Source organism: Gossypium hirsutum, chromosome D07 (genome assembly GCF_007990345.1).
Source record: "Gossypium hirsutum isolate 1008001.06 chromosome D07, Gossypium_hirsutum_v2.1, whole genome shotgun sequence".
In the NCBI taxonomy this organism is placed as follows: domain Eukaryota; kingdom Viridiplantae; phylum Streptophyta; class Magnoliopsida; order Malvales; family Malvaceae; genus Gossypium; species Gossypium hirsutum.
In genome coordinates, this window is record NC_053443.1 from 10,933,485 (window position 1) to 10,960,860 (window position 27,376).

The window sequence follows — 27,376 nt, forward strand, 5'->3', positions numbered from 1 at the left end:
TCTAAAAAATCAGGACTGTTTAATCCTTGGCGATTTCGAAAGTGAATAAATTTTCATCAATTACATGTTAAACTCTTAGTGTTTACATATTTTATCAATTTAGTCACGATTAAAAAAATCTGAATAAAATGTATAAAACTTTTAAATTTTAAAAAGTCAATATGTTAAAAAAACAACAATAACTTCAAATATATAGAGAGAGACAGAAATGTGTAAACTTTGAAGGTTAAAGTTATTATTGTACCAATTATTATTACCAATGACCAAAGCCTTATTATCGTGTAATTTTGTTTGGTAAAAACACCTCTCAATTTCGACATTAAGTGAATTGGTCCCTCTAAAAAAATTGGAGTAATTTAAACTATATCAATTTCAAAAGTGAGCAACTAAGGACAACGAATCACCATAATTAATGTGTTTTGTCAATTGTGCATAATTTTGATTGATATAATAACAAATTAAGCCCTTAATAGTTACATATTCTATCAATTTGATCTTGATTCTAAAAGAAATTATTCGAAAAAAATGTATAAAATTTTTAAAAATTCAAAAGTTCAAAAAGAATGTTTTAAAAAATTGAAATATATATAAATACAAAAACGTGCAAATTTTAAAGGTTAAATTTATATATCAATTTAAATTATGTTAAATTGACGAAAAAATATTAATGTTGTAATTAATTATTGTTATATACTCAAATTTTAAATTAATAATGATTAAATTATTCTGATTCTTTTAGAAAGAAAATTTATTCAATATAAAAAGTTATTTTTTACCAAGATTTTTCATTTATAATTTTAGCAATTCAATGTATATTCCAAAGTTTGTAGTTTGCATTTAAAGATTATAATATATTTATGGTAAGTTCTATTTTCAGGTATCTAAATCCATAAGATAAAGTAATAATAATAATAAAATAATTAACGAATCTTTGAACAAAGTTCAATTAACGGTTTTTAAGCACGATTTTTTTTCACAACAATTAACTTTGGGTACATTTATCATATAGTCACTCAAGTTTTAATGGGTTCCTGCTTTGGTCACTTGAATTTCTTTTTTTAATTTAGTCATCCTCGTTAGCTCAAGTTCATTTTTTAGTTACACCACCGTGAATTTTTTTTATTAATTAAATTCGGTTAATTTTAAAAAAACTTAATTGGTTAATGGTTACGGATTTCAAATTTTCGAGTAATTTGATTAATGATAGTTCGGTTCGAATACTCGAACCTACTATTTGAACATTCCTACATTTTAATTATTGTAATTTTTTTTCTAACCCACTTTGATATTTGAACTTACAACTATTCCCACTTTAATATTGAATCACTATTTTGATTTAACTTTAACATTTAATAAAATAATAAAGAAATCAAATCAAATAATATGCAGCTCAAAATATTGAAATATCAAATTAACTTTTCACCAAAAAATATCAAATTAAATTTATTTAAATCACAAAATTAAAATAATCAAAAAGTTATTTAAGATAATCTCAAAATTAAAATAAAAAAGAAGTTACTTTGAAAACTTATTACAAAAGAAAGCATAATAAAAAGTAAAGTGAAAAATCGATATAACATGGCACTTTAAAATTATGCCATGTCATCATCTAAAAATAATATATATATAATCTAAAAATTAAAAATATTATAATTTTTTTAACTTCCAAGTGATAACATGGCAGAATCTCAAAGAACCACGTTATCACACTTTTACAAAATATAAGTTCAAATTACTAAAATGGACAAAAATATTAAGCTTAGATATCATTATAAACAAAAAAAAATACAAATACCAAAATAGGTTTAATTGCTGAAATTAAGGGTTAAAAATTATATTAATCCTACTAATTAGTTTTAGACAATGTAAATAAATTAAAGGTTGGTGGTGGTGCCAATTTGTGATATTTATAATAATAAACCCTAAATTGAATTCGAACATGTGTTTTTTCGGATAGACGTGTGGCTTGAATGTCCAAAAAAATGGAAAATTCTTTTCTCTTGACTATTCAATTGCCATGATATGCATGTTCTATTTGTAGATCAATGACGATACCTGGTATGTACTGATTTAGTACCTTTTACCGTTGCCACGAATCATTATACGATTTATCTCACCTGTTATGCATCTTTTTCAAAACCTTCAATTATGCAACCCATGCCATGTAGTGTGACATAGTGTGGTCTTACTAGTTACGAATATTGGCAATCAAAATCAACACCAGAATCCTAGGGCTCGCTTTCACCATAAGTAAGATAATGTCAGAGATCATGTTAGAATCTAATTTTGGATGATCTTGTGACATACTGGCAACAACACAAGTATTTCAAAATACGTAAGACAATGTTAGAGATCAGGTCAGAATCCAATTTCAAATGATTCTATGGCGTACCTACAACAACATAAGTATGTGTAGTGTTATATTTCTTTATTGTCCATAACCCTATCTTCTTTCTCACAGATGCCATGATTTTTCATGGGCATCTGCTATCACGCATTGCGCACGTGGCCTCATATTTTTCGGTTCGAGATTTTATAACATGGAAGTTTACCCCATGCTTTATGCTATACCGCTTCACTATAGCAACAAGACATCTTTGAAGGAAAACTCCATTCCAACTTGTAAATTATCGAAACTTGTAGAAAAACTCGCATGGTCCAGTCTTTTATGAGAAAGTTCTAAAAATTCTAACTCACCTTCAACATTAAGGTCTACATTAAGCATGTGGGGTGGAGGTGCATATGTCGTAAAATCTGAGATGGGTTACAGCATTGTCTGGACCTTCATCGTCAAAACTACTCCTTTTTGGTTCAGTAGGAACAACCTCTGGTTCATAAAATAATGCAATTTCCAAACCACCCGATCCGTGCTCCCAGATTAGATCATCATTGTTTTTAGCTCCCTCTTCGTTCCCAACTTCTTATTCATTTCCTGCTTCCTCTTCCTTATCAACCCCAGCTGCATGTCAAAGGTTGGATGTCCCTTCGTCAGTGTAGGTTGTAGGGAGTACATCACTCATTCTTGTGAACCACACATTAAAACCAAAACTATTTGTGGATTGGCCACTAGTGTAACTTGATGACATACCCGCATAAGTGTTTCTAACATAGAACATCGACGTTGGGAAGTTGAAATCGAAAGCACTCACAGAATGTCGTGTTTGGGTCTCTAAGTTCGAGTTACCAATTAACCTTGGTTGTACGCTAGAGTTGAAATCGGCGGCTGAAACCGAAGAATGTCTTCCTATTGATGATTTCGACATTTCTTGATAGGAGCTTTGTAACAACGCAGTGAAACCACTACACAACAGTGTGGTTGGACTTTTTGCTTCTTATTCCTGATTTACTCTATTTTGAACTCGGACCACTTTCCTCAAGATCGACAAAGTGGGCATATAACTCTAGTATAACATTTTCACTAGAGAAGTGCCTATCAAGCATCACCTAAACATCCATGTCACCTTTGACCTCAAATATATCATATCTAATAGGGTTTAGTGACATTAGATATTTATATTTCAAGCTCGTAATTCTCCTCCGGCTTAAAGTCGACACTTTCCTTCTAATTCTTAACCTAAGCTCATTCAATTTTATGCTCCGATTGAAATCCAATTCTACAAATTGAGCTGATACAAAAATGAACCCAATATCGGTGTCACAAAATTAACCGTCGTAATAAATAACGGCTCTAATTCGTCTACTCATCTTCGCCCAAATAACTTGTTTCACATGTTTAAAACAAAAACATTATACATAAAAAATAAGTACTCATTATCCAAATTAAAACGACGTTACTTACTTGAACTAATTTACTTTTCTGGGTCGATTTTTAAATTTCAAATTTTTAGCATCAACAAGCCTCCTTACGCAAATCTAATTATAAAAACAATTTGCTCGAAAAATGAAAACCTCTACCCAAAGTATCTTCAACTTATAAGAAATTTCTACCACTGGATATGAAATATAATTTCAAAATGTTGGAAAAGGTTAACCGTAACAAGTCAAAAAATCACTTCTAACAATAAACGTTTTTCTGTAAAATTTTTAAAGATAGCATTATTATCTCCCACGAAAAAGTTAGATGGGACGTGTTAAAATATTGTGATGGACACCTATCAAAACCTTGCATAATAATAAACATGAGGATTTTAATTTCTTTAATAGAAATATTAATATTTTTTAAGGCTTTATACATGGTTTTACTTTTAACCTTCTTTTTTCTTTTTCGTTTTGGTATTTACATTTTTTAAATTCATTTTGGTACTTAAATTATTTGTCGTTATCTATTTTAAAAATTTTAATATCATCCAATAAAAATGACGTATGATGTCATAAATTGTGAGAAAAATGACAATCTAAATATTGAATTAGATAAAAATATGTACTAAAATGAGAAAATATGTATAATTTAAGAGTTAAATTGTGAATAAAACTTTTTTATATATTTTTGAAGCTACCTTATATATGAAGATTTTTTTAGTTCGATTATCGATAATAAAAAATATCTTATGTTATAAAAATTTATCTTTTTAAATATCAATTTAATCACTCACGTCAAAATAGGGAGATAATATTCAAAAAAGCATTTAAATTTATATATAAAATAAATTAATATTTTTATTTTATAAAATTAAAATATATTTTTATTTTTATTTTTATTTTATTGAAAGCTGATAAATAAATTCATTACCCAAATTTTATTAAAAATTGCATCAAGTTTGAAAATTCACAAATTACAATTCAATGCAGCATAAAGTATAAAAATAATATATATTTTTTATTTTATCAAAGTTTTTTTTTATACAAAGTTTTTTTTAATATGGCAACATATATTCAACTCTGAATTTAATTAACTTATCCCGAAATTAAATATTTTATAATCAGTAGATTAGTTGACCAAGATCAGAGACAAGCACCTGCTTGTATACTATATTTTGGCAATTAATTAGCTGTCTTTTTTTTAATTACAATTATAAATAATACATGTGCAAATCAACTATAATTGAAATAAAATATTATAAAATACAGTCTCTAAAACGAAATTAAAATAATTTAAATAAAGTGAGAATCAAATTTGAGATATTGAAGTCTCGTAACCTCAATTAGTTGTTATTTTGTTGCAGCAAAATCTTACCCGTTGTTATATTGAATCATTATTTGAGGTATGAATTTGACAATTATTCTTATATTGGGGTTTAAATTTTGTTTTTGGTCCAAGTTAGACCCTTGGACATTTTTTTTTCAAAGCTAGTTTTTGAACTTAACAATTGTTCCCACATTAGGACCTAAACTTTTTTTTATCCAAGCCAGTCTCTAATGATTCCTTGAAAACCTTAAAGTTTAGACCTTAATGTGAGAATAATTATCAAGTTCGGGATGTGAAACAATTACCTAGTTCAGGTCCCAATATAAGAACAATGACCAAAATCAAGATTAACTTGGACAAAAGAAATTAAACTCTAATATGAGAATTATTTAAGTTCGGATCTCAATTAAAAATGAAAAGTAGAGCAAATAGGAATTTTTTTTATTTTTTTAAAGTAATAATTAAAAATAGATGAAGCAAATTAAATAATACAATCCCTATCACTTTATAATTATTTAATTAATTTGATTCTGAAAATGAAACGTGGCTTTAATTTTGTATTTTCATGCCCGCCGCGTACAACTTAAGTCACACCTCAAAGCTCAATTCTTTTTTATTACTTTATGTTGAAGCATTTTGATTTTATTTTTTATTTTTTTTTATGATGGTTGATTTTTTACTTAATAATTAATAGGTATAATAACTTTTTTGATGCTCTAATTTTAAAAAAAAATTAATCCTCTATTTAATTTTTCATTCTTTCAACTTTAAAACTTGCGTTATTTGTCAAACCATCCCAAAATAGATGAAAAATTTTAAGTTTGTTAACTTTGCTGACGTGGATCGTTACATGGATACCATGTGACAAGTAATAATTTTAAAATTCAAAAAATTATTTTAAAACTAAAAAATATTAAAAAAGTAAAAAATAATTAATATTTTAAAAATTATAAAAAGTAATTGATTGCTAATGTTGTCATGCACGTGCATGCCATGTCAGCAACATTGACAAATGTTAACTTTTTCATCTATTTTGAGGTAAAGTGGCAAACAATGCAAATTCAATATTAAATGAGGTGAAAAATTAAATGAAAGACTAAAATGATTTTTATCGTAAAGTTGAAAGGCCAAAAAAATCATTCTCTCTAATTAATATATATGTTATGGTGAAGTTTGGCCTACGAACCCCAAGATTTTTATATTATTATTTCTTAGGTAAATTACACTAAAGGTTACTAAACTATTAGTAAGTTTATGTTTTGGTCATTCGACTTCAAAAAGTTACAAAATAGTTATTGAACTATGCGAAAGTTTTCATCTAAGTAATTGGGCTATTAAAATTGCTACTATATTGGCCTTCTCTATTCGTACCATCTACACTAATCGAAAGCTCTCTTTTCTATAGTTCATTTTTATTCATGAAACAAACCAAAATCCAAATAACTTTCTTCTCTGATCTCCAACACTAATCGCCTGATCAATTTGGATCTAATGTATGTTTTTCTACTCGTCGATGGGTATTAATACACTATACTGATTATCAGATCATTACTTGAAGCTTTCTAGTTGAACTTAAAAAAAAAAACTTAACAGTCCAGTAACCATAATAAAAACTTTGAAATACTTCAGTGATTTAACTGAAAACTTTCGAATTGTTTAGTGATGATTTTGTAACTTTTTGAAGTTTAGTGTCTAAAACTTAAACTTAATAATAATTTAATAACTTTGAGTATAATTTATCCTTTAAAAAACATATAAAAGAATTCCAAATTGCTTCAACAATAACCATACAAATTGAATCTACATTTTAACTATTGAAATTTAAATTTACTAAATACTCAAGTACATCATGTACAAGGGTGAAGTTAAGAAAAAAAAATTTAGGGTCGAAACTAAATTGTAATTTTTATAATAGTAAAAATAAAATTTCACTATTTTAATAGCCTATATCTTTATAATTTTTAAAGGATTAAATTAATTTTTTATCATTTTAAGGGGTCAAAGTGCAATTTTACCTTTACTAATTTAATTTTTTTTAAAATTTAAAGGACCTAAATAAAAAATTTTCTATTTTAGGGAGGCCGAGCCCCTGCCAGCTCCCCTAGCTACACCCCTAACCATGTACAACATTTATAATCTTAATATTATTTGGTACTTAAATTCAATTTTACTATTCATTTTGGTATTTAAGTTTGATTTTAGTGTTCAAAATGTCAGATGTAACTAACTGAATTTTCCTGCTACTATTTAAGTTATGACTGAAAATTTAAAATTCAAAAAAAATATAGTGATTAAATTTGATCAAATTAAAATATAAAGACTAAATCTAAAATTTAAGCATAATACAAGGACTAATAGCAAAATTTAACCATAATTATACTAGCGAATCAAACACAGTCAAAGAACCGAATATCCGACCAGACAGTATATACATATAAATCCTGTCCTAATATGACCGTACATCTAATTATCACCGTATTTATTGCTACTTTACTGTGCTAATCACTGGCAAATGCTTTAATTCAACACAAATTTTCACGATCCAACCTCCCCCCCACCACCAAATAAAAACCTCAAAGCCTGTGTCTTTCTCCCTTTTGTCTTCCACTCTGTGCGTGTGTGTGTTTTTTTTGAGGCTCTGAAATAGTGAAATCTGATATTAAAAAAGAGAGAGTTATTTTTGGGATTCAGTTTCCTACATATCTTCCCCTCCTTTGTTTTTCTAACTTCTTTTCCTTTTGGGGTTCAAAGAAAACAAAGAAAGAAGGGAAAAAAAGGAATTCGTTTCTTTGTGTAATCTAAGCAATGATTAAGTGTTACCCTTTCAATCTTCTCTTTGTAAATATTGCTTTGATTTGCCTTGATGTTGTTCTAGCATTTATTGCCTTTTTCCAGGTTTGTTTTCTGCTTATTTTTTTTAATTGTTTATGTTCTGTTAATGCACTTGGCTTTTTTTTTATGGTAATTAGTGAATATGGGTTTTGATTTCTGTATTTAATGGGGGATTTTGTAATGTTTTTTGATTGGGAAATCTGGGTTTCTGTTTGCTTCCCGAGAAAATGTTGGAAATAAAAAATCATAGAAACTTATTGAATCGCATATAGGCATTGCTTTAAGATTTTAGTTTTTTCAGTACGTTTTAGCTTTAGAACCAAATCAATCAATTGAATGGCTGATTCTGTCCTAATATATACTGTTGAAAAATTTATGCCTTTTCAAAGTTTTGCATTAATTAGTGATGATTTTGGCCCTGGTGAAAGATCCCTGTATTATAGGGACTGTATCAAATTAGTCCCTCTATTATTAAATGAATCAATTTAGTCCCTATACTATTAAAAAATATCAAATAAGGCCAAATTGGAATAGAGTTAACATTTACTGTTTAACTGAGATGATTTTTTAAAAAGTTTTTATGTTTTTTAAATGAAATAATTTGTTTGGAATTGATCTGCAATTGAAAAAAAAAGAATTTTCAAGAAAAATTTAATACAGTAAATGTTATCTCTGTTGCAATTTGGACTTATTTGATTCTTTTTAATAGTATAGGGACTAAATTGATCCATTTGATAATAGAGGGACTAATTTGATATAGTTCTTATAATGCAGGGATCTCCTAGGAACTTTAACCTTTTGGCCCTTCTTTGTGTTGATTTTTTCTTAAATCTCGGGTTTGATTGAATCTTTTCTATTTGTTAAAATGTAAAAAAAAGAAGAAGAAGAGTGAGCCGATATAAACCTTTAGCTACTGCTTCGATTCTTTGTTTTCCTTGAAGCAACCGTGTCAGATACATATATAATTAACTTGATTTAATTTCCTTGCATAGCTTAAAAAGCATTACAAATCCATATTTCGAGTTTGTTTTTCTTAATTATATGTATCAGAAATGTTTTGACATGTATTTGTAACCTTTGTTTAACCAGCTTTGTAGGATTCACCTACGGAATCAACGAGTTGGGTGGACACGTCAAAAAGTAAGTTTATGTGTTGTTCCATGTTTACTTGTTCATGTGGTTCTTAGTTTGCTCACCTCGGCTTAATAAACTTCGGGTTCCCACTTCCTAGTGTACATAGGAGGAACTCTTATGTAAGAGTGCAGATGTGATATATGTATGTTATGTCATAGTACTTAACAATGCTTACTTGTATTTAATACTCGCACTTGAGCCCGAGTAACATAGCTCATTTGTATCAAGTTGTTTCTTACATATTGTATAGCTCAACTTTCACATCTTTTCACTTAAGATTGTTGTATAAAAGCACGAAATTCACTTATAGTTATGTTTATGATTCTAATTCGTGTAAATTGATAAACTATGAAACTTTTTTTTGAAAAGGAACTCGATGCTATTATTCTTTTTTGTCTCAATGAAACTATACTAATGGAGCAAAATGCTAATTGCAGGTTCTTCATCTCATGATCGGCTCTTCTAATTGTGGTAAGAGTAAGACAAAAGATCTCGAGAGGCATGGATCTAATTGTAATTTATATCTAGTGTTTTGGAAATGATATCGCATTCATAGTTTTGAAGCCACGATATAACGTGCGACTTTTCCTTGAACAAGAAGTGACCTATGAAATGATATATATAGGAGCTCTTCTAAGACGAAGAACATGAACTTACGGGATGATTATTATGAATATGTTTATTTCTTAATTCGTACTAGCATATTTTGCAATGCCAATTATTCATTCCAACCAGGATTCATCAAGAAGAGCTAATCTATGTTGGCCAACCTAACAATTTCTCGAGTTCCAAGCTCCAAGATCCCCTCTATGTCTTCTTGTTTTCAAGTGTCTCAGTGTGTCGGCCTTTCAAAATTGTTCTGTTTCGATCTTTTTGATCCCGGGAAAGGGACTTTATCCTATACTTTCATGTGGAACATTGAAAGATTTGTTACCTTCAATGTGATCTAAAGAAATTCCAAACCGGTTTCCTTGGTTCTGAATTTACAAAACTATAACATGCAGGCGTGTCTAAATGTTTTTTTTTCTGCATCAGATAATTTTCTTTGGATTTTCTTTTGTCTTCTGACAGGTTATTTCATTTATTTTTTGTGCATGGTTGTTGCCACATGCAAAAGGTGGCTTTGCTGGTCTAATGTGTGTGGCTTTGTTCTAATGGGTACGTTTCTCTCAAGTGAACAACAATTTATATTTACCTTTAGTACTTGTTTCTATAGCTGTTTTAACGAGATCTTCCCATGGTTTAATGGTGAAAACGTTACTGCAGCCTTGCCCAAGATTCTGTTTTTGGCTGCATTTCTTCTTCTACTATCTTTCTGGTAAGTCAGACCGTGTCTTAATTATTATTTTTAATATGCTGGCATGTTGATTTTGGGTAAAAGTACCAAAGTGGCCCTTGTACTAGGAGTCAAATTGCATTTTACCCCTCTATATGTTAGATGAACGAGCACATTGATCCTTTTTGTTAAAATTTTTATCCATTTGTACTGTTAAAATCTGGGGTGGTTCACGGAATAACCAAATAGTAACACATGGTGTGGCACGTGTACCTCATACTGACATACAGAGGCCAATATGTAATAGTTTAACAAAAGGACCAGTTTGCTTTTGATCTAACATATAGGGGCTAATTTGCTCATTTTTTGAGTAAAAGGGGAAAAATGCAAATTGACTTCTAGTAGAGGAGTCTCCATGGTACTTTTACCGTTGATTTTGCATGAGAATTTGAAAAATATCATGTTGTTCTTCGAAAGTTTTTGAAGGATGTGCTAGTAATTGCTGTTTAGATATGAGGCGTCTAGCCAGGAAATAGTGTAGTGTAATTTATAAGGTACATGTACGCTTTTATGGGCAATGATTTTATAGGGCCGACCTTTGCCATCAGGCAAATGATGAAGAGGATGGTGATGAAGAAAATAGTAGTCGAAAGCCTTTGTTGGAAACTTCGAAGACCAAGGTAGGCTTGTCAAACATTGATATTTGTCGGAAATGTTGCTCGTTCCAAGGTATTCGAGTTGGTAGCAGGCAAAAATTCGTTATTGTGGTACGAGTACAAATAAGTTCTATTTACAATCCAATCTTATGGTCAGTAGGTTTATTTTTATTTTCCTTCTTCCACCAGGTCATTGTGCTCAATGTCCTTTTAATAATTGCCTTTGCTGCAATAATCCGGATTGAACAGAAGAATCCTAGTAATTCGTTAGTATTCGCTCGGGTATGGATCAAATTACTCCCTAATTATTATATGGTGATTATAATATAAAGGTTAAAATATGTCATAAGCCTCTGTTCTCTTTCCAAATTTGAAATTTAATTCCTATACTTTTATTTTTAGGAATTTAGTCTCTTTATTTTTCAGATTTCAAAATTCAAGTCTAATTGTTAACATTGTTAAAAGTTTTTCGTTAAATTTGTTGGTGTGACATTTTAAAATAAAAAAAATACTCACTCTGTATCCATGTAACTAAAAGAATAACGTTGTAATAAACTCGAATTTAGGTGTTAACAATTGGATTTGAATTTTGAAATCTGAAAAGTAAAGGGATTGAAATTTTAAAAATAAAAGTATAAGGACCAAATTCCAGTTTTTGAAAGAATAGGGATTTATGACACATTTTAATCTAATATAAAACTATTCTGGATGGTATCAGAGCAAAATAGCAAATGGTGAATGCATAAGATTGAAATTGTGAATGCCAAATCGTCTAATTGTTACAATTCATTGGGACTAAATTATATAGTTAGGAGAATATAACCTTCTATATTTTCAATGTGATTATTAGTTATTGGTCTGTAACAGCAATTCTTGTGCAGGTGTATATAGATTTTCTTGCCACGTTGGTGCTTCTAATGGGTGTAGCTTTCGGTTGCTATGGTGAGAAATGACTTCTTTTTTTTTCCTAATGATATGTATGGACTCGAGCTTTTCAGCGTTTGTTATTTTCCCCCTTGGATATGGGTAATATTGCATTGGTTAATGGTTTTAAGAACTTTTTCTTTGGAATTCATATTGATTCTTCGTTTTTCTTAAAGCACACGGATTAACACATATTCCGATATGAGTTTAAGGATATGACCCTTTATGGACTCTCTAAATACACAGGAAAACTTTGAAAAAGTAATCATATCTATGTCGGACATATATTGGTATTCAATATTCACACTCAACATAGAGCTAGTCAAGTTATATTGAAATTACCAAACAAAGTGTATTGAGACAAGATCTTTAACAGTTGCATCAAACTTTTCCGAAACAAGTCTTTTTGTTTTTATCTTGAATATATTTCTTTTATTGTTTTTCAGGTTTCCTTCTATTTTCTAAATTGAGGAGAGTTCGGTCCGAGAAAGCTTCATCTGAAATGCGAAAGGTTTGCACTTGCTAGCTGTTCTTCATTTAGCCTTCTTTTTGGTATTCTCGATTTCTTATCCCTTAAGCATGCTAAAAACACGTCATTAGAAACTTGGGGGTAAAGTAATTTCGATAAATTCTAGAAGCTTGTCTCATTTTGCAGGTGGTTGGTTTAGCAGTTGTCTCGGTCTTGTGTTTCACATCGAGTTCTTTAATAGCTCTTTTCACGGATGTTCTTGTAAGTACTTGATATCTTAAGACCTCGACATGATGCTAAGATTGGGTAAATTACACCCAAGATCATTAAATTTTTAGTAAGTTTACATTTTGGTTACTAAAAAAAAAACTTAATAGCTCAGTGACTTAAATGAAAAGTTTTAAATAGTTTAGTGATTTAAATGAAAACTTTCAAATAATTTAGTGATCATTTTGTAATTTTTTAAATAGAGTGACTAAACATAAACTTACTAATAATTTTGTGACCTTGAGTGTAGTTTACTTTGTTAAGATTTCTTTCTGTTTTCCCGAATTAGGCATGTGGTCTTTCTTATAGACCTAATATTTTTCTTTCTGTTGGCAGCTTTTTCATCATTGGAATCCGGAGAAGATTAATGGCGTAAAAGCACCGATTCTTCTTATTTTGCACCATGTTTTAGGTATTTCATTCAGTGTTTGAAGATCGGGTTTATATTTACGATTTTTGATGTAGTAAACGGTCTACATTTTGAATTAAATATTTAATGAGATAGTTTCTTAAAATGTATAGAGTTAATGTTTAACCTCAATCGGCAGGATCATCGGTCCCCTTCGCTTTTGGACTATGGTTCATGAGAGAGCTACCAGCCCCGTCTACAAGTAATAGGCAAGTGCAGCCAAGAGCAATAACTTTTATTAGTTATGGATCGGCAGGAAGGCATCATCATCAGTACTGCCCGACCGCAACAAGTTCGGAAAAGCAGGTATCGAAAATCCGTTGTCATTTGCTGTTAACTTCTAAATATGCCAGCATAATATTCAGCTATGGATCGATGAATTTTCAAGAGTATTCATTATTTAATCACTCAAAATTCTAAATACTCGCATAGGTTATGGTTGAAATCTATGATGTTCAAATGAACAATGACAAACCCGATACCGGGTTTTGCTTCTATATTGCAGGTGTCAAGAACAAGTCCGAATTAAGCACATATTTATTCAAATCAACTAAAAAACACCATGTTTCTCTGCTGGCCTAGCTCCAAGGATGAAAAAGGGGATGGGAGTTTTTGCGATGTACAGCAGTCGCCATTAACTGAACTAATCAGTGGATTACAGATTTAAATGACCCTGTTTTTAATAAATCACCATAGTTTGACATCATTTGAAACATATTATATATATATATAGGTGATACATGAGTGTTATAGAAACAAGATAGATGTTTGGTTCTTTTTTGTTGTTGTTGTTGTTGTTGTAGGATATATGATTCTTAAAGCATTGTGTTGTAAATGCATACCGAGGTTTTTTTGTTAGAAACAGTTGAACATATAAGCTTTTGAACAATTTATTTGACTCTTTGTGATTGCTAATGAATTGGCAGATGTTTTTTAATGTAAACTAGATTGGTAGTGAACCAATTATTAGTATTTTTTTAGTGATCTAATTATTAAAAGTTACAAAATGATCACTCAATTATTCGATTTTTTTATTTTTGGTCATCCAACTTTTTAAATTAAAATTATGTACAATTGATTAAACACATTAATTCTGAATGAGAGAAAAAAAGAGTTTTGGGAGAGTTGGCTCTGTAAAATGAGATTTGATTAGAGTTGAGTTCAAATTTAGTCAAAATTTTTTTGGTTTTAATATATACATATGCAATTCAATCCAAATTCGGGTCTATACAATTACAACCACGTGGCGGAGCAATTATAAAGTAAAAGCAATTCAATACGGAGTATAATTTTGTCTACTCACGATAACATTAAAAACATAAAAAATCTTTCCAGTTTTCCTCAATTTTGATATTAAGCAAATCGGTTCTTTTAAATAAAATCAGAATAATTTAATCCCTTACAATTACATAAATGAGCATCTAAAGACAATTAATCACAATACTAATGTTTTTCATCATTTTTACATAATTTTAATTGATATAATAACATTTTTAGTCCTAAAAGTTAACACATTCTGCATAGTTATATGTACTTGAAGCAAAAGTTTTTTTTATATACTTTTTGGATTTTGTAGATTTTTTAAAAATTTATATATTTTTTCAAATAATTTTTTTATACTCAAAACCAATTTGATCCAATATATAAATATTAAAGATTTAATTTATTATTATATCTATTAAATTTATGTACAAATAAAAAATATAAATAATCTTAGATTAATTATCTTTAATTACTCAGTTTTAAAATGAAGGATCCATTTGTTTCTTTGAAAATGGTTTCCGAAAAATATTTTTTATATTTTCCTGTGTTTGTTTCATACAAAATAACTTAGCCAATAGAAAATAAATCTTTTTTTTTTGTAAAATGACTTACCCTTTTAATATTATTATATTAATAATAAATTTTTATTTTTAAAAATATTTAAAATTAATAAATAATATAATTTTCAATATCATTAAACATACATATTTAATTATCTATATCTAATCATATAATAAATTATTAATATAATTTATTATTTTAATAAATTATTTAATATTTTAATTTTATTTTAATAATGTTTTTTTAATAATATTTTTCATATAATATTAAAAAATATTTCAATATTAATATTTTAATAATAGATATTTATTACAATTATAAATATATTAATAATAAATAAATGTTTTGTAGTATAAAGGTTAAAATATGCCATAAATCTACGTACTCTTCACAGATTTAGAGTTTAGTCCCTGTACTTTTATTTTCAAGAATTTAGTCTCTCTACTTTTCAGATTTAAAAATCAAGTCCAATTGTTAATTTTTATTGTCGATTTTGTTGATGTCACATTTTTAAATAAAAAATATTCGGTATTCATGTAAAAAATGACTTACAATGAACATGAATTTAACAAAAAAATTTTAATAATGATAATAATTGAACTTGAATTTTGGTATCTAAAAGTAGGACTAACTCAAAAACACTAGTACATGGACTAAATTTCAAATTTACGAATATACAAAGATTTATAAATATTTTAACCTAGTATAAAAATGTGAATATTTTAATTATATAAATATGGGCATTTGTTTAAATAATGCTTAGCTTCATTTATCTCTTACAACTCTAATGTGTCAATATGTACTATCATATATGTAATATATGTAATTTAAATTAAGTTTTAATTAAAGATTATTTGTTAGAACCGTAAACTAATATCTGATATAAAACTTAACAAACCATAAACTAGGATCTGTCATGTCAAATCATCAATAATAAATCAAGAACAAAACTAGATGCGGAAGCGTGCTTGAATTCATCAATTTCTTAAATCTTTAGATCTTCTAAATTATCATATAAGTAATTTAGAGAAAATGACTCTCTTTTCTAAAGATGGCATATTAGATTAGTTATCTATATGTGTAATTTGGGGACTAATAACTAAAGCCCAATAAAACTAAACCAAATTAGATCACTTTTAATTTGAACTATTAGTTTATGATAGTAAATAATAACATGTAATTATATTTATTATATATGTGATATCCATATTTTTCCAACATTATTTATTATTAAATTTTTATACGACATTGATTATTACATAATATTTTCGTATTATAAAATAAATTTTGATTGTTAAATGAGAATTGCACTATAATATTTTATAATAAATATATTTAAATAAAAAAATATATTTATGTTGTATTTGTTTTATAAATAACAATGTAAAATATAAATTTATATATAAAATAAACTTAATTAAATAATGAAAATATAACAAAATAACAGTTGTAAAAAGGAATTATAAAAAGAAGCAAAATTAAAACAAATATCTTATCTAGGCTAAAAGGGGAAAAAAAATTTCACTTTTGACTTTATTTTCACAGTAAAACAGTCGTACGCTTACACTACTACACAGTACACATTAGGGCTTTATTATCAAAAGCAACATTTAAAAAAAATTAAAATTCATTTTTTTTATTGGCGATCAGTGAGAAAAAGAAGCAGCAAAAGGGAAAAAAGAAAGAGGGCAATGGAGATTGAAGAAGACGAAGAACGACGTCGTCAAAGGAAGCTTGAAGAAGCACTTGAAGTCAAATCCCTTCGCCGTATTATCAGTGCTTATCTCAAGTACGTTCTTTTTTTCGATTTTGCTCTCTTTTTTTTTGAATTTATTGTTTTTATTATTATGAGTTTTCTTTGTAGTCTCGCATGATTTCTGAATCATTTTGAGTAGATTCATTTTTTTAAAAGGAAAAGGTATAATGAGAAACGATGATTTTTTAGGTTTTTTTTTATAAATAAAATTAATTTCTGCTGCAGTTCCATTGAAGTTGAATATAGTATACTGCGATGTATAAACTTAAAATTAAATTTTAAATTTGAAGGTTAAGCTAATGTGGACAAATTTTCGGTACTTTAAAGAGTTTGAAGTGAAGTATAAGATATTGTTGATTATCGTGCTTGAAGTATTTTTCTTCTTCTAAGTTCATGTTTTTTTTTATTACATTTGTATGCATATTTACACTCTGTTTGGAAGGAAGGAAAGAGAGGGAAAAAATAGAAAGAAAATGTTCTAATTTAATGGTTGAGTTAAAAATATTACATATGCTGTTATTGATTCATCCTCCCTGTCGAAAATAGTATTAGATTTCTAGTTATTATATTTTATGTACAAATTCTGTTGTTGTTACTTGGTTATAGTCTGCCGTCAATTATTTTAAATGTGCTTTTGGTTGTGAATACTATGCTTAGTTTAGCCTCTCTTTGGTTGTTGATTTTGCTTGTTACTAGCTATTTGTTATTTTCTTGTTGTTGCTTCAAAAAAACAGAAAGTATTTGATTAAACATGACTGAAATGTTATACTTAGGTATAATTGTTTTGTATAAAACTAAGGAATGCTGTGAACCGCCAATCCGTAGAGTAGCAGTGGTTAAAATGAAAAGCAACAAGTCATGCTAATTTCTGCTGACAAAGAGCTTTTACTTTTGCAAAAATAGTATGTGCTTTTATATTTCAAATGCACTTCGTTCCATTTTGTTTCTGTAGCTAAAGCAAGTATTAAAAGGAATGATCTTACCTTAAATGAGGAAAAGGGTTCGGTTATTCCATATGGTGCTAACTTAGCAATTATCTCTAGCAATAGACAGTTTCTAACTTTCCATGCCAAGTGCCAACCCTGTTTCAATTATCAATGATATTTCCCCTTTCTTGCATGGATAATTTATGCAGTTATCCAGAGGCTGCTGAAGAGGATGTCAGAAGATATGAAAAATCATTTAAGAAGCTTCCGCCTGCTCACAAGGTGCTCTCTCTTGCTTGACTAATCTCTAAAAAGTTACTTTTGCCTGCAACTGATCTGAGGAAATTTGTATACAGTTGGCTATGATCTTTTACCACTATAACATGCTCAAGACCGTGTTCATTATGATGATTAGTGGTTATAGTTAGAGAAAATGAGGAACCTAAATTTAGGTTTTTTTTTAAATATATGCTCAATGCCAGGAATGGGTCTTTTTAGTTATTAAGGTTACCTTCGAATCTAAAGCAAAACAGTGAGGGAATTTTATTGAACTTGACATTAATAAATCTTTTTCTGGTGTGCTTCACAGTTAGGCAACTATAAAGATGGATGCAAGAATTTTCCATTCCGAGACATTTTATAAACGTGCCTCCCTGATTCAGACTTCAGAACCTGAGAAAAGTGCTTGAGATAGCTTGGTGTAACATTCTATCTAACCATAACTGAGACTAATTACATGCTTTTAGAAAAAAAAATGTGCCTACCTATTGCTATGAAGCAAATTGGACTTAGCTGTTGTCTTAGTTGCTGCTGTTAGGAAGGGTGGAAGCAAAGGGCATTTTTTAACCCAACGAAAGAAAACTGGAAATTGAGATTCTTGTCCAGTTATGTCTATTTTCTTTCTCAGTATTCCGATAGGGTGTTTTGCTATTTACTTCATCATACTTTATATGTAATGTTGCTTGGAAATGTACTGGCCTTATCTACAAGGATGCAGTCATTTAAATATTCTTCTTTTCTGCAAGATCTTCAGTGTGATAGGAACTTTTTGTGCCAAATTGTTCTGCTCTTAAATGGTTACCTTTATTATCCTTGCTTTATTATGTCCTCAATTTGTTTGTTTTTTTTCAGGCTTTGTTGCCCCACTATCCTTCTAAGTTCAAAAATCTAAGAAGGTAAATTTCTATTTCCTTGCTTTTATTTGTGGTTTAATTTCTGGTTCCCAGTTTATGCTGCCTTAACTTAGAACAGGTCCTAAATCTTAACTTGAGACTTATGTTTGACCTAACTGAAACTTTTGTTGAAGTACACAGACTAGATTTGCTTCTTTTAAACAATTTGTAGAAGTGCATTAACTATATTCCTAATTAAACCTTTCAAGGAAAATAAAACTGTTGTGTTGTGTATCTCAACTAAAGTATGGTTTTGACATCTTAACAAATTATAATTTCTCACATTTGTTGGTGCAGGTGTATTTCTTTGAATTCGTATTTCATATTTACCATGCTTCAGGTGTGTCAGAGTACATTTCTGTTTCTCCACTAGTTTGTATTGGAAGATAATATACTCAAAAGGCTATAATTATTAAAATCTGTTTGACAGGCATTTGAACCTCCTTTAGATATGAGCCAGGATGTGGATGGTTGCAAGGATCCACACCTAGAAAACTTTGAACATGGGCATTGCCATTCTGAGGAGAGAAATGCTTCCTCTTGTCAGTCTGTATCAACCAGCGGAAGAATGTGTTGTTCCAACCATGCTCAAGCTTGTTCTCAGGAAAAAAGCAACATAATGAGCAATCCAACAACAGAGGTGCCCACTCACCAGTTTTTTGTGAAATATATTTAATTGTATAATAAATATCAAAACTCCACCATTTGATTGGTTCTTGATTTATTTCTTTTCATTTAGAAATTTGACTTTTGTAGATAGCTGCAGGAGGTGAAAAGCGAACAGCAACATGAGCCTATCTTTGGAAGCGGTGCTGGAGAAGTGGAAAATAAAAATGAGATAGCTGAATGTTGCAGCAACGATGTCGCTGATTCTAATGGGAATGTAATACATTTTATTCTTTACATGCTGTTTTTATCTTTCACCAAGACAAATGATATGTTGGATGTTGGCTGGATGAAAATTTAGTTCTTTTATTTGTAAAAAGTGCTTAAAGATTCAACAAGTTCTTAGTTAACTAGGTGTTGCATTTTTACCAAATACAAATGAAAGTTAGGGGTGGCATCTTCTGGTCTATCATGATTTCTTTCTGCAACCAAGCATTTGGCTCAACTTGTGGGTTAATAATTCCCCATTCAAAGAGTGGGATTCTATTCCCCATTACCCCAAACCAAGAGAAAAATAATTGCTTTCCCTAATTTTTATAGTTACATATTTCTATGACATTTAGGAGTAGGGAACTTTATGTTTTTCTATCTGTGTCCCTCATCCCTTCCCCTCCTTTTTCTTCTTATTTGATCTTGTGTTGTAAGATATGTGTATAAACTGTGGTTCTTGTTTGGAATAGTTACTGTCTGTTTGATCAAAATGCATTCATGGGATGCATACAAGTGTTTATACAGACACAACTTTGGAGATCATTGATAGGAAGTTTCCCTTTCTAGAGAGAAGTTAATAGAATTTCTTAACTACTATTTGCAGACATGTTGAGGCTGGATATATGCGAAATGATTAGGGCTGCATGGGGCCCCTCATTGAAGAGTCTTATGAAAAGATTTTTTTTTCTTTTTTAAAATGCTTTTCCCTTTCATTCTTGTATTGGCAGATTCTGAAGCAAGTTATCTGTGCACTTTTGTCATCGTTGTCTCTAATTTTTTGAAGTGTGATATTCAAACTATTTTCTGTTTGCCGTTCTTTTCTAATTATCTCTGCCTATCTGTTTTTAAATTCAGGCATTTTCATCTCCACATGACTGGTTGGATCCATCATTGCAGTTAAATGTTCCATTGGTTGATGTTGATAAGGTTTGTTGGTGTTCATGCTCTTGCTGTTAAGTGTTAATGTTGAATTAAATTGTTAGTCCTAAGCATATCCATTAGTTTTATCTCTTTAAGTATTGCACGAAGGTCTTATAATAATATAGATTTGTCCTAATTTACTCTTTGCTGTCTTAGTTAGAATTTTGGTTTGGAATTTTTAGCATGAAATATGTTTCGTTGTTTAAACTTGCAAAAAAAAAATGTTGTAATTCATGTCTGCTTCATTTATTTCTTCAGGTGCGTTGCATAATAAGAAATATTGTAAGAGACTGGGCAGCAGAGGTACTGTTTTTTTTTATATTTTATTTTGAATGGTTCTCAAGTTTCGAGTCACCATGGATGGTTTCTGGACAAACTTGTATAAGTTCATTTTTGTATGTTCTTTTGATAAACGTGGAACTATTACTTTATTGCAGGGAGAAAAAGAACGAAATCAGTGCTATAAGCCAATTCTTGAAGAACTTGATGCTCAATTTCCTAATCGCTCCAAAGAGAGGTACGAATCTTTAATGTGTTACTTTGGACTTTGTCCTTATATACACTGAATTTTCTTTTCACTTGTCTAATGATTAGGATGATAGCATTATTTTTCAATTTGGTTAGAAAACGCATTTTTTTCAAGTGTAGCAAACCACTCATATTGCGGTAATTTTGGGATTAGAATCCAGATAGACCGTGAGCGTCCTGCTTGTATACGAATCTAATATGACTGATAAGAAAACCATATTTTTTGTAACTGTATTTTGTTATGTTGTGTTATGTAACTGTTTTGTTTTACTATTGTAGTGAAACCATATATTTTGTTGTGCAGCCCTCCTGCATGTTTAGTTCCTGGTGCTGGACTTGGGCGGCTAGCCCTAGAGATTTCATGCCTTGGTATGTATTTTATGTCAAACCGTTACTTCTTTGACTGGACGGAGGCTATGATTGTTCTTTTGAGATTTCTCATTTCATGTAACAGGTTTCATAAGCCAAGGAAATGAATTTTCGTACTACATGATGATATGTTCAAGTTTTATTCTTAATCAGTAAGAACTTTACCTCCAGTGCATTTATGCAAACTAGAATCCCTTTGTAAAGATGCGTGTTCTGCTAAATCTATCCTATTCCTTTTCCCAAATCCCAAGAGCCATAAAATTTATTTGTTCTATCTCATTTTCCAGTACTGAAACAACTGGACAATGGACAATATATCCTTGGATCCACAGCAATTGCAATTCACTTTCAGACAATGATCAACTTCGTCCTGTTTTAATACCAGATATTCATCCAGCGAGGTATTAAGCCATTGTTTACTTCTGTGGTTTCCCTATAAATGCTTTACAGGTTTATGTAATTTACTTTTCTTGAACCTGTTCCGTGCGATATACCTTCCAAGTCAACTCCAGAGCTTAGGAGAAGCATTTTGCCTTGATGGTCCATTATTGATTTATTTTTAGTTTTTTTTTTCTTTATGAAACTCCTAGTGGTAATGATCTTATATAATAGAGTCTATGAATATCAAAGGCTTAGTTTATTGTGTAAAACCTATCAGCCTATGAAAAACTTAATGGACAAATCTTTGTCTTGCTGCTTATAAAACTTATGTCGATTTCATTGAGGTTCTTTGTTTCATAATATTTACGTGAATTTCATTGCTAAGTTGCCATTGGCTTTTCTGGTTGCTGGCAGTGCAGGGATTACTGAAGGATTTTCTATGTGTGGTGGGGATTTTGTTGAAGTCTATAATGATTCCAGCCAGATTGGTAAAGTTACTGGCGCTTCTTATTCCCTGCATATTGTAATTTTTGTCTATTGACTATAATGTTATACTGTATGCTCCTTATTTATTAATTACACTAGCTAGAATAGTAGTATATATAAAGTAGAACACATACCTTTAAGGCCAAGGTGCGGTAGGACTACTTTCCTTAAAACTGATTGAAATGGTAGCAGAGTACCAGCCGCTTTGTGGCTGACAATGATCCTTTAGGTTTGCAATCTATCTTCTTGTTGTTACTTATCCAATGATGGCACTAATCCTTCAATGGGGGAGGTTCTTGTGGGTTGGCTACATTCCACAATAGGAGTGCAGTTTTTAAGTTGTTGGCACATACATATATATATGGATGTACGTATGTGCATATTAGCCGTCCCGCAAATGTATATCGGATTGTAAAACCTTATGGAGTGTATTTATGCTGTCTGCAGGAGTCTGGGATGCTGTTGTGACTTGTTTCTTTATTGACACAGCGCACAACATCATTGAGTACATTGAAATCATATCAAGAATTTTGAAGGAGGGTGGTGTGAGTTACCCTTAACACTGTTTTATTCATTTTATCTTTAACATTGCTTTGAGTTGGTTTAATGATTAAACAGTTGGTTGGATGGCAGGTTTGGATAAACTTTGGACCTCTATTGTATCACTTTGCAGACATGTACGGGCAGGAAGACGTAAGTCGTATTCTGAGCACTTCTATGCCAAAGCAATTTTATTGGCTGATCTTAATGTTTTGCTCCACTCACCTCACTTTAAGGGGTGTAATTGAGTGAAGCCTAAGCAGTAAGAAGCTCGGTCTCAAGCTTGACTTGAAAAGGCTCGATTTCAGATAAAAACCAAACTACTTGAGCTTGTTCAATAGGTTTGTTAACCTAGTGAAAAAAGAGCTTGATTCTCATGCTCCGTCTCAAACTTGATTATTTGTGCATGAATATGAGCTCAAATTGAAAATTTTCTTCACTAATTAAAAATAATAAAAAGATGTATTAAAATAATAAATAAATAACTCAATTAGGCTCACGAGCAACTCAAGTTAGGAGTTAGGCAACTTAAGCCATGAATTAGGATACTCAAACTTGGCTCCCTTGAGAAATAAAGCTCAGCTTGGCTCCTTTGAGAAATCAAGCTCAACTTAACTGGAGTTCGTGTTTTCTCGAGTCAAGCTCAATTAGCTTGTAAAGACAGATGTCCAGTTTGCTACCGTGCCCCTTACTATTCTATCTCCCTCCCTTACCTTTTTCTCCCTTTATTTGCATTTTAGGATATGTCAATTGAGTTGAGTTTGGAAGATGTAAAGAAGATTGCTTTTCACTACGGATTCAAGTTAGAGGTAATATTTTGTACACCCTTTTTGTTCTTATATGTCCCATAAATTTTTTTCCCTTTAATTTTTGGCAAGCCATGTATTCAATCATACCGTCATATTCATGACTGCAGAAAGAACAGACCATTGAAACAACGTATACTACAAATCCTCGATCCATGATGCAAGTAAGTGTTTTAACCTTGTTCTCCACTAATTCTCATTCCAGGTGTCACATTCTATCTTATTAAATCTAAATGGAAATGGTGCTCTTCTTCCTTTGGTGATTCCATATTATGTTCATAATCAAAATGTTCATCACTGTGTTTGCCCATGACTCGCATGTACTTCGCCGGTTGATTATATATGTCAATCAAAGACACCAAGAGCCATTTTACCTTGGTTTTGCTAATCAAATAGTTCATCCATGCCCATTTTCCTATTCTTACATGTCGTTAGCCTGTTCATTATAACATCAATCAAAGACACCAAAAAACATTATACCCAAGCTTTGCGCTTAGCCGCCATCACAGATAATGCTATTTGTACAGTTAAATGTTGTGTCCTAAAATTTTAACTTCCTGATTATGATATTCTTTGCAGAACCATTACCATGCTGCATTCTGGACAATGCGAAAGAAAAGAACAACTACGACATAGCATGCAAGAAGATGATATGCATTCCTCTCTTAAACATACTCTCAGGTTTTATTCCTCATTTGGATATTTTTTATATATAAGACTTAATTTCCCCTGAGATTTTCTTGTTAGTTTGGATTATTACAAAACATAATCAGTTCTTTGAATAATTATATAGATTTATGCAATCAGCATATTCTGTTTTGAACCAAAATTTTATTTCCTGTGGTTACAACTTAAGAGTTGATGTTAACCCAAGTTTTCATTTTACATTTATCTGGACGTGTATGATTGGGAAAACTTTAAAAAGTTCGAATATACATGTGTTGGAGATACATTGTTGTTTGAGTAAATATATATTTGATAAGGGGAAGAGGTAGCCCAGGACTAGTTTGACCTGAAGACTTGATAACAAATCTTTTATTAACTCTACTCATGGTTCGATTGATGACATATTGATATATTTGATATTCACCTAAGAATTTGGATAACTTAGCTTAAATAGATGTGTATACCAAGTACTAGGGGTGTAACTAAGCCGACCTGAGCTTAAATACTGGCAAGTTCAAGCTCAAGCTGAACTCGAGATTTGAAGTTCGATACTTGGTTCGAGCTCGATTGAATATCTACTTTTAAGTTTGAGCTTGGTAGGAGATATAATTGAATTACTCGAGCTCGAGCTTGATTAAGCTTGTTTATCAATTTTCATATTCAAGTTTGAGCTTGGCTCAATAATTAAGCTTAGAGTTAATAATATATTTTAAGGGCAATAATGTAATTTAATAATATTAAAAATGAAAAGCTCAATAAAGCTCGTGAGTTGTTCGAGTCAAGTATTACAAGCTAAAATTGAGCTGAAATGAGTTCGAGTCTCTTCCAAGTAGGTTGCTAGTACTATTTTGGCATGAAAGGTGGGAAAAGTGAAGATGGAAATCTTTGATAAGAAAGTTAAATAAACCAATAAGATGTTTTTGTTATCAGAGTAATTAATTTGATAAGTCAAATTGGTCTCAATACTTTTTTAATATTTGGATGATAGGATAAAGACGAAAGTCTTGAATGTTCATTTGTAATAATAAAAGAGTTCTTTATCATTTTCAAACATTAAAATGAAAGTTAAATTATTATACATAATAATCTTGAAAGTGGTTTTCGGATATTGCTACTAAAATTCTCCTTTTATTGCTAAACTAATTATGAAAAAATTTGAGTAGGGTTTACGAGTATTTTTAGCATAAATAAAAGGCATAATGAATTGATTTGAATGATGCGGTAGCTTTCATGTTATTTCATTAAAAAAATGTTTTAAAATTTTTATAAAATTTTTAAAGTAATATTAATGTTATTAGAATTATAATCTTTGACTTAATTTTGTTTGTCTAAATAGAATCTAAAAATTTGAATGAAAAGGAAAATAACGAAAAACAATGGACATTATGTGTCAAATAAACCCTTTGAAAATGATGTAATTAACACTTTTTTAATTTTTGGCAACTTAAACATAAAGATAAGCCATTTGGTAATCAATTAGATTAGGCATGTTTTGACTTTATAATTACTTTATAAACAAGTTTACTATATTTGTTTAAACCCAAATAAAATTTATTTCCTATTCTTTTTACGTGCCCCTATGATATAAGTACAATAATAAATTTCATTAAAATTTAAATTTGGTCCATGCCTAACGTTTTTTAATGTATAAAAAAACAATTTAAATTTACTGATTTTTAATAATAATAAAAAATTCAACGGAAAAGTTATTCTTCTTTGTTGCAAAAGCATCATTTATTCAATTTAATTTTCTTTTATTAAAATATAAATCTTAAAAATCTTGAAATTCCAATATGTATTCCTTACATTATATCTAATATTTTTTCACTTAAAATTCTAGATTTTAGTAACTTGGAATATTCTCTGTAATAATTTTAAAAAAAAAAGAATATAACTTTTAATTTTTTGTAATTTATTTTGTTTTCGTATATATTTATTTTGTTTGTTTGTTGAATGTAGCAATCTCAATCAGTCATTTTCTCAGTGTCAACACGTGTCAGTCAGTGTATGAAAACACAAAACGCAATTCATCTCATTCAAGTTTGTTTAGCTACCAATTATTTTAATTCTTTATTTTTAAAAATATCAAAATTTTAGAATTAAAATTAAATATAAATACTATTAATTCGGTTTATTAACCTTTCTATGTTTATAGATTTGAAAGAATTATAAAACATGAATATTAACATAAAAATTTATATAAATACGATATAAATGTATGAATATTTTAAATATACAATGTTTATTTATAAGTAAAATTATAATTATAAATAATATACATTCAAATTCACTAGAATTAAAATTAATTATTATCAAGCATAATTTTAAAAATCAAATCGATTTGATTAAAAAATTCATAAAATTTTTAATAAAATTAGTTTATTGGTTATAATCAAGAGTTTTGTTCAAAAAAATTTTTTTTATCAGTTTTAAGTGCTTGAATTGTATATCATCTGATTCTTCATCTAATTGGTTTGATCATTATTTTAGTCCAACTTTAATAACATTAAACACAACCAAACACCAAAATATATCTAAAACTAGACCACAATAACTCAAAGGAGGATTCACATATAATAAGATTTAAGTCGAAATAAATCTCAAGACAACCCACACATGATTTATTTAAGTTGATTCTAATCTCCGAAGGATCAGAAAAAAATGGGTCCGGATCTCCTGCGGAAATGATTTGGAAGATCCAAAATAAAAAATAGTGGTATTTGCTAGCAACAACATAATGGAGGCAGTCAATCAAGATAGATTAATCCGAAAGCTGATTCAAATCCAATATAGCACCTATGGGTACATAAGAAATAGAACATACGCAATTGCGATATCTGAGTCCTTTAGTCTCAATATGTATGAATGTGATGGAAAATTTTTGATTAATTTTTTTCGACTCTTTGTTTATTACAAATAGTACCAATTTGATTTTGCATTTTATTTGTTTATATATATTTATATTCCTTTTGTAGTTATGAGTATATAATATTAGTTATTTGTTATGATTTATATAACCATATAAATTATAAATATAATTGCCAAAAAAATACTACTAAATTTTTATTTAAT

The 27,376-nt window shown here is 29.5% G+C and overlaps 2 protein-coding genes across 8 annotated transcripts; both read left to right on the forward strand.

The window, feature by feature from the left end:
- The first annotated feature begins 7,554 nt into the window (after positions 1-7,554).
- On the forward strand, positions 7,555-13,996 carry LOC121219380 (tobamovirus multiplication protein 1). Of its 3 annotated transcripts, none has more exons than XM_041097438.1 (13): positions 7,555-7,981; positions 9,008-9,058; positions 9,490-9,523; positions 10,124-10,210; positions 10,319-10,370; positions 10,918-11,095; positions 11,174-11,266; positions 11,866-11,926; positions 12,355-12,419; positions 12,564-12,638; positions 12,981-13,056; positions 13,193-13,359; positions 13,559-13,996. In XM_041097438.1, the coding sequence occupies exons 1-13, from the start codon at positions 7,892-7,894 to the stop codon at positions 13,580-13,582; spliced, it is 1,053 nt and encodes a 350-aa protein (XP_040953372.1). In that variant the 5' UTR covers positions 7,555-7,891; the 3' UTR covers positions 13,583-13,996. The 3 variants fall into 3 exon arrangements, with proteins under 3 accessions (XP_040953372.1, XP_040953373.1, XP_040953374.1); XM_041097439.1 differs by having other exon boundaries at positions 7,592-7,981; positions 10,918-11,008; XM_041097440.1 differs by lacking the exon at positions 11,174-11,266 and having other exon boundaries at positions 7,592-7,981; positions 10,918-11,008.
- A 2,461-nt stretch (positions 13,997-16,457) lies between these two features.
- LOC107920534 (carnosine N-methyltransferase) lies at positions 16,458-24,588 on the forward strand. Of its 5 annotated transcripts, none has more exons than XM_016850284.2 (18): positions 16,458-16,666; positions 17,769-17,841; positions 18,691-18,734; positions 19,029-19,071; positions 19,162-19,371; positions 19,492-19,614; positions 20,463-20,534; positions 20,787-20,831; positions 20,966-21,045; positions 21,361-21,425; positions 21,511-21,577; positions 21,713-21,826; positions 22,221-22,294; positions 22,740-22,837; positions 22,911-22,985; positions 23,573-23,641; positions 23,749-23,802; positions 24,218-24,588. In XM_016850284.2, the coding sequence occupies exons 1-18, from the start codon at positions 16,569-16,571 to the stop codon at positions 24,272-24,274; spliced, it is 1,461 nt and encodes a 486-aa protein (XP_016705773.2). In that variant the 5' UTR covers positions 16,458-16,568; the 3' UTR covers positions 24,275-24,588. The 5 variants fall into 5 exon arrangements, with proteins under 5 accessions (XP_016705773.2, XP_016705775.2, XP_016705774.2 ...); XM_016850286.2 differs by having other exon boundaries at positions 22,926-22,985; XM_016850285.2 differs by having other exon boundaries at positions 19,498-19,614.
- Positions 24,589-27,376: the final 2,788 nt, after the last annotated feature.

Excerpts from the sequence above, each read along its gene's own strand:
- LOC121219380 (XM_041097438.1), top strand. The coding sequence starts at position 7,892 with ATGATTAAGTGTTACCCTTTCAATCTTCTCTTTGTAAATATTGCTTTG. Across the intron at positions 7,982-9,007 it reads CATTTATTGCCTTTTTCCAG|CTTTGTAGGATTCACCTACG; the intron begins GTTTGTTTTCTG and ends TTGTTTAACCAG. Across the intron at positions 9,524-10,123 it reads GATCGGCTCTTCTAATTGTG|GTTATTTCATTTATTTTTTG; the intron begins GTAAGAGTAAGA and ends GTCTTCTGACAG.
- LOC107920534 (XM_016850284.2), top strand. The coding sequence starts at position 16,569 with ATGGAGATTGAAGAAGACGAAGAACGACGTCGTCAAAGGAAGCTTGAA. Across the intron at positions 17,842-18,690 it reads AGCTTCCGCCTGCTCACAAG|GCTTTGTTGCCCCACTATCC; the intron begins GTGCTCTCTCTT and ends GTTTTTTTTCAG. Across the intron at positions 21,827-22,220 it reads CCAGATATTCATCCAGCGAG|TGCAGGGATTACTGAAGGAT; the intron begins GTATTAAGCCAT and ends GGTTGCTGGCAG.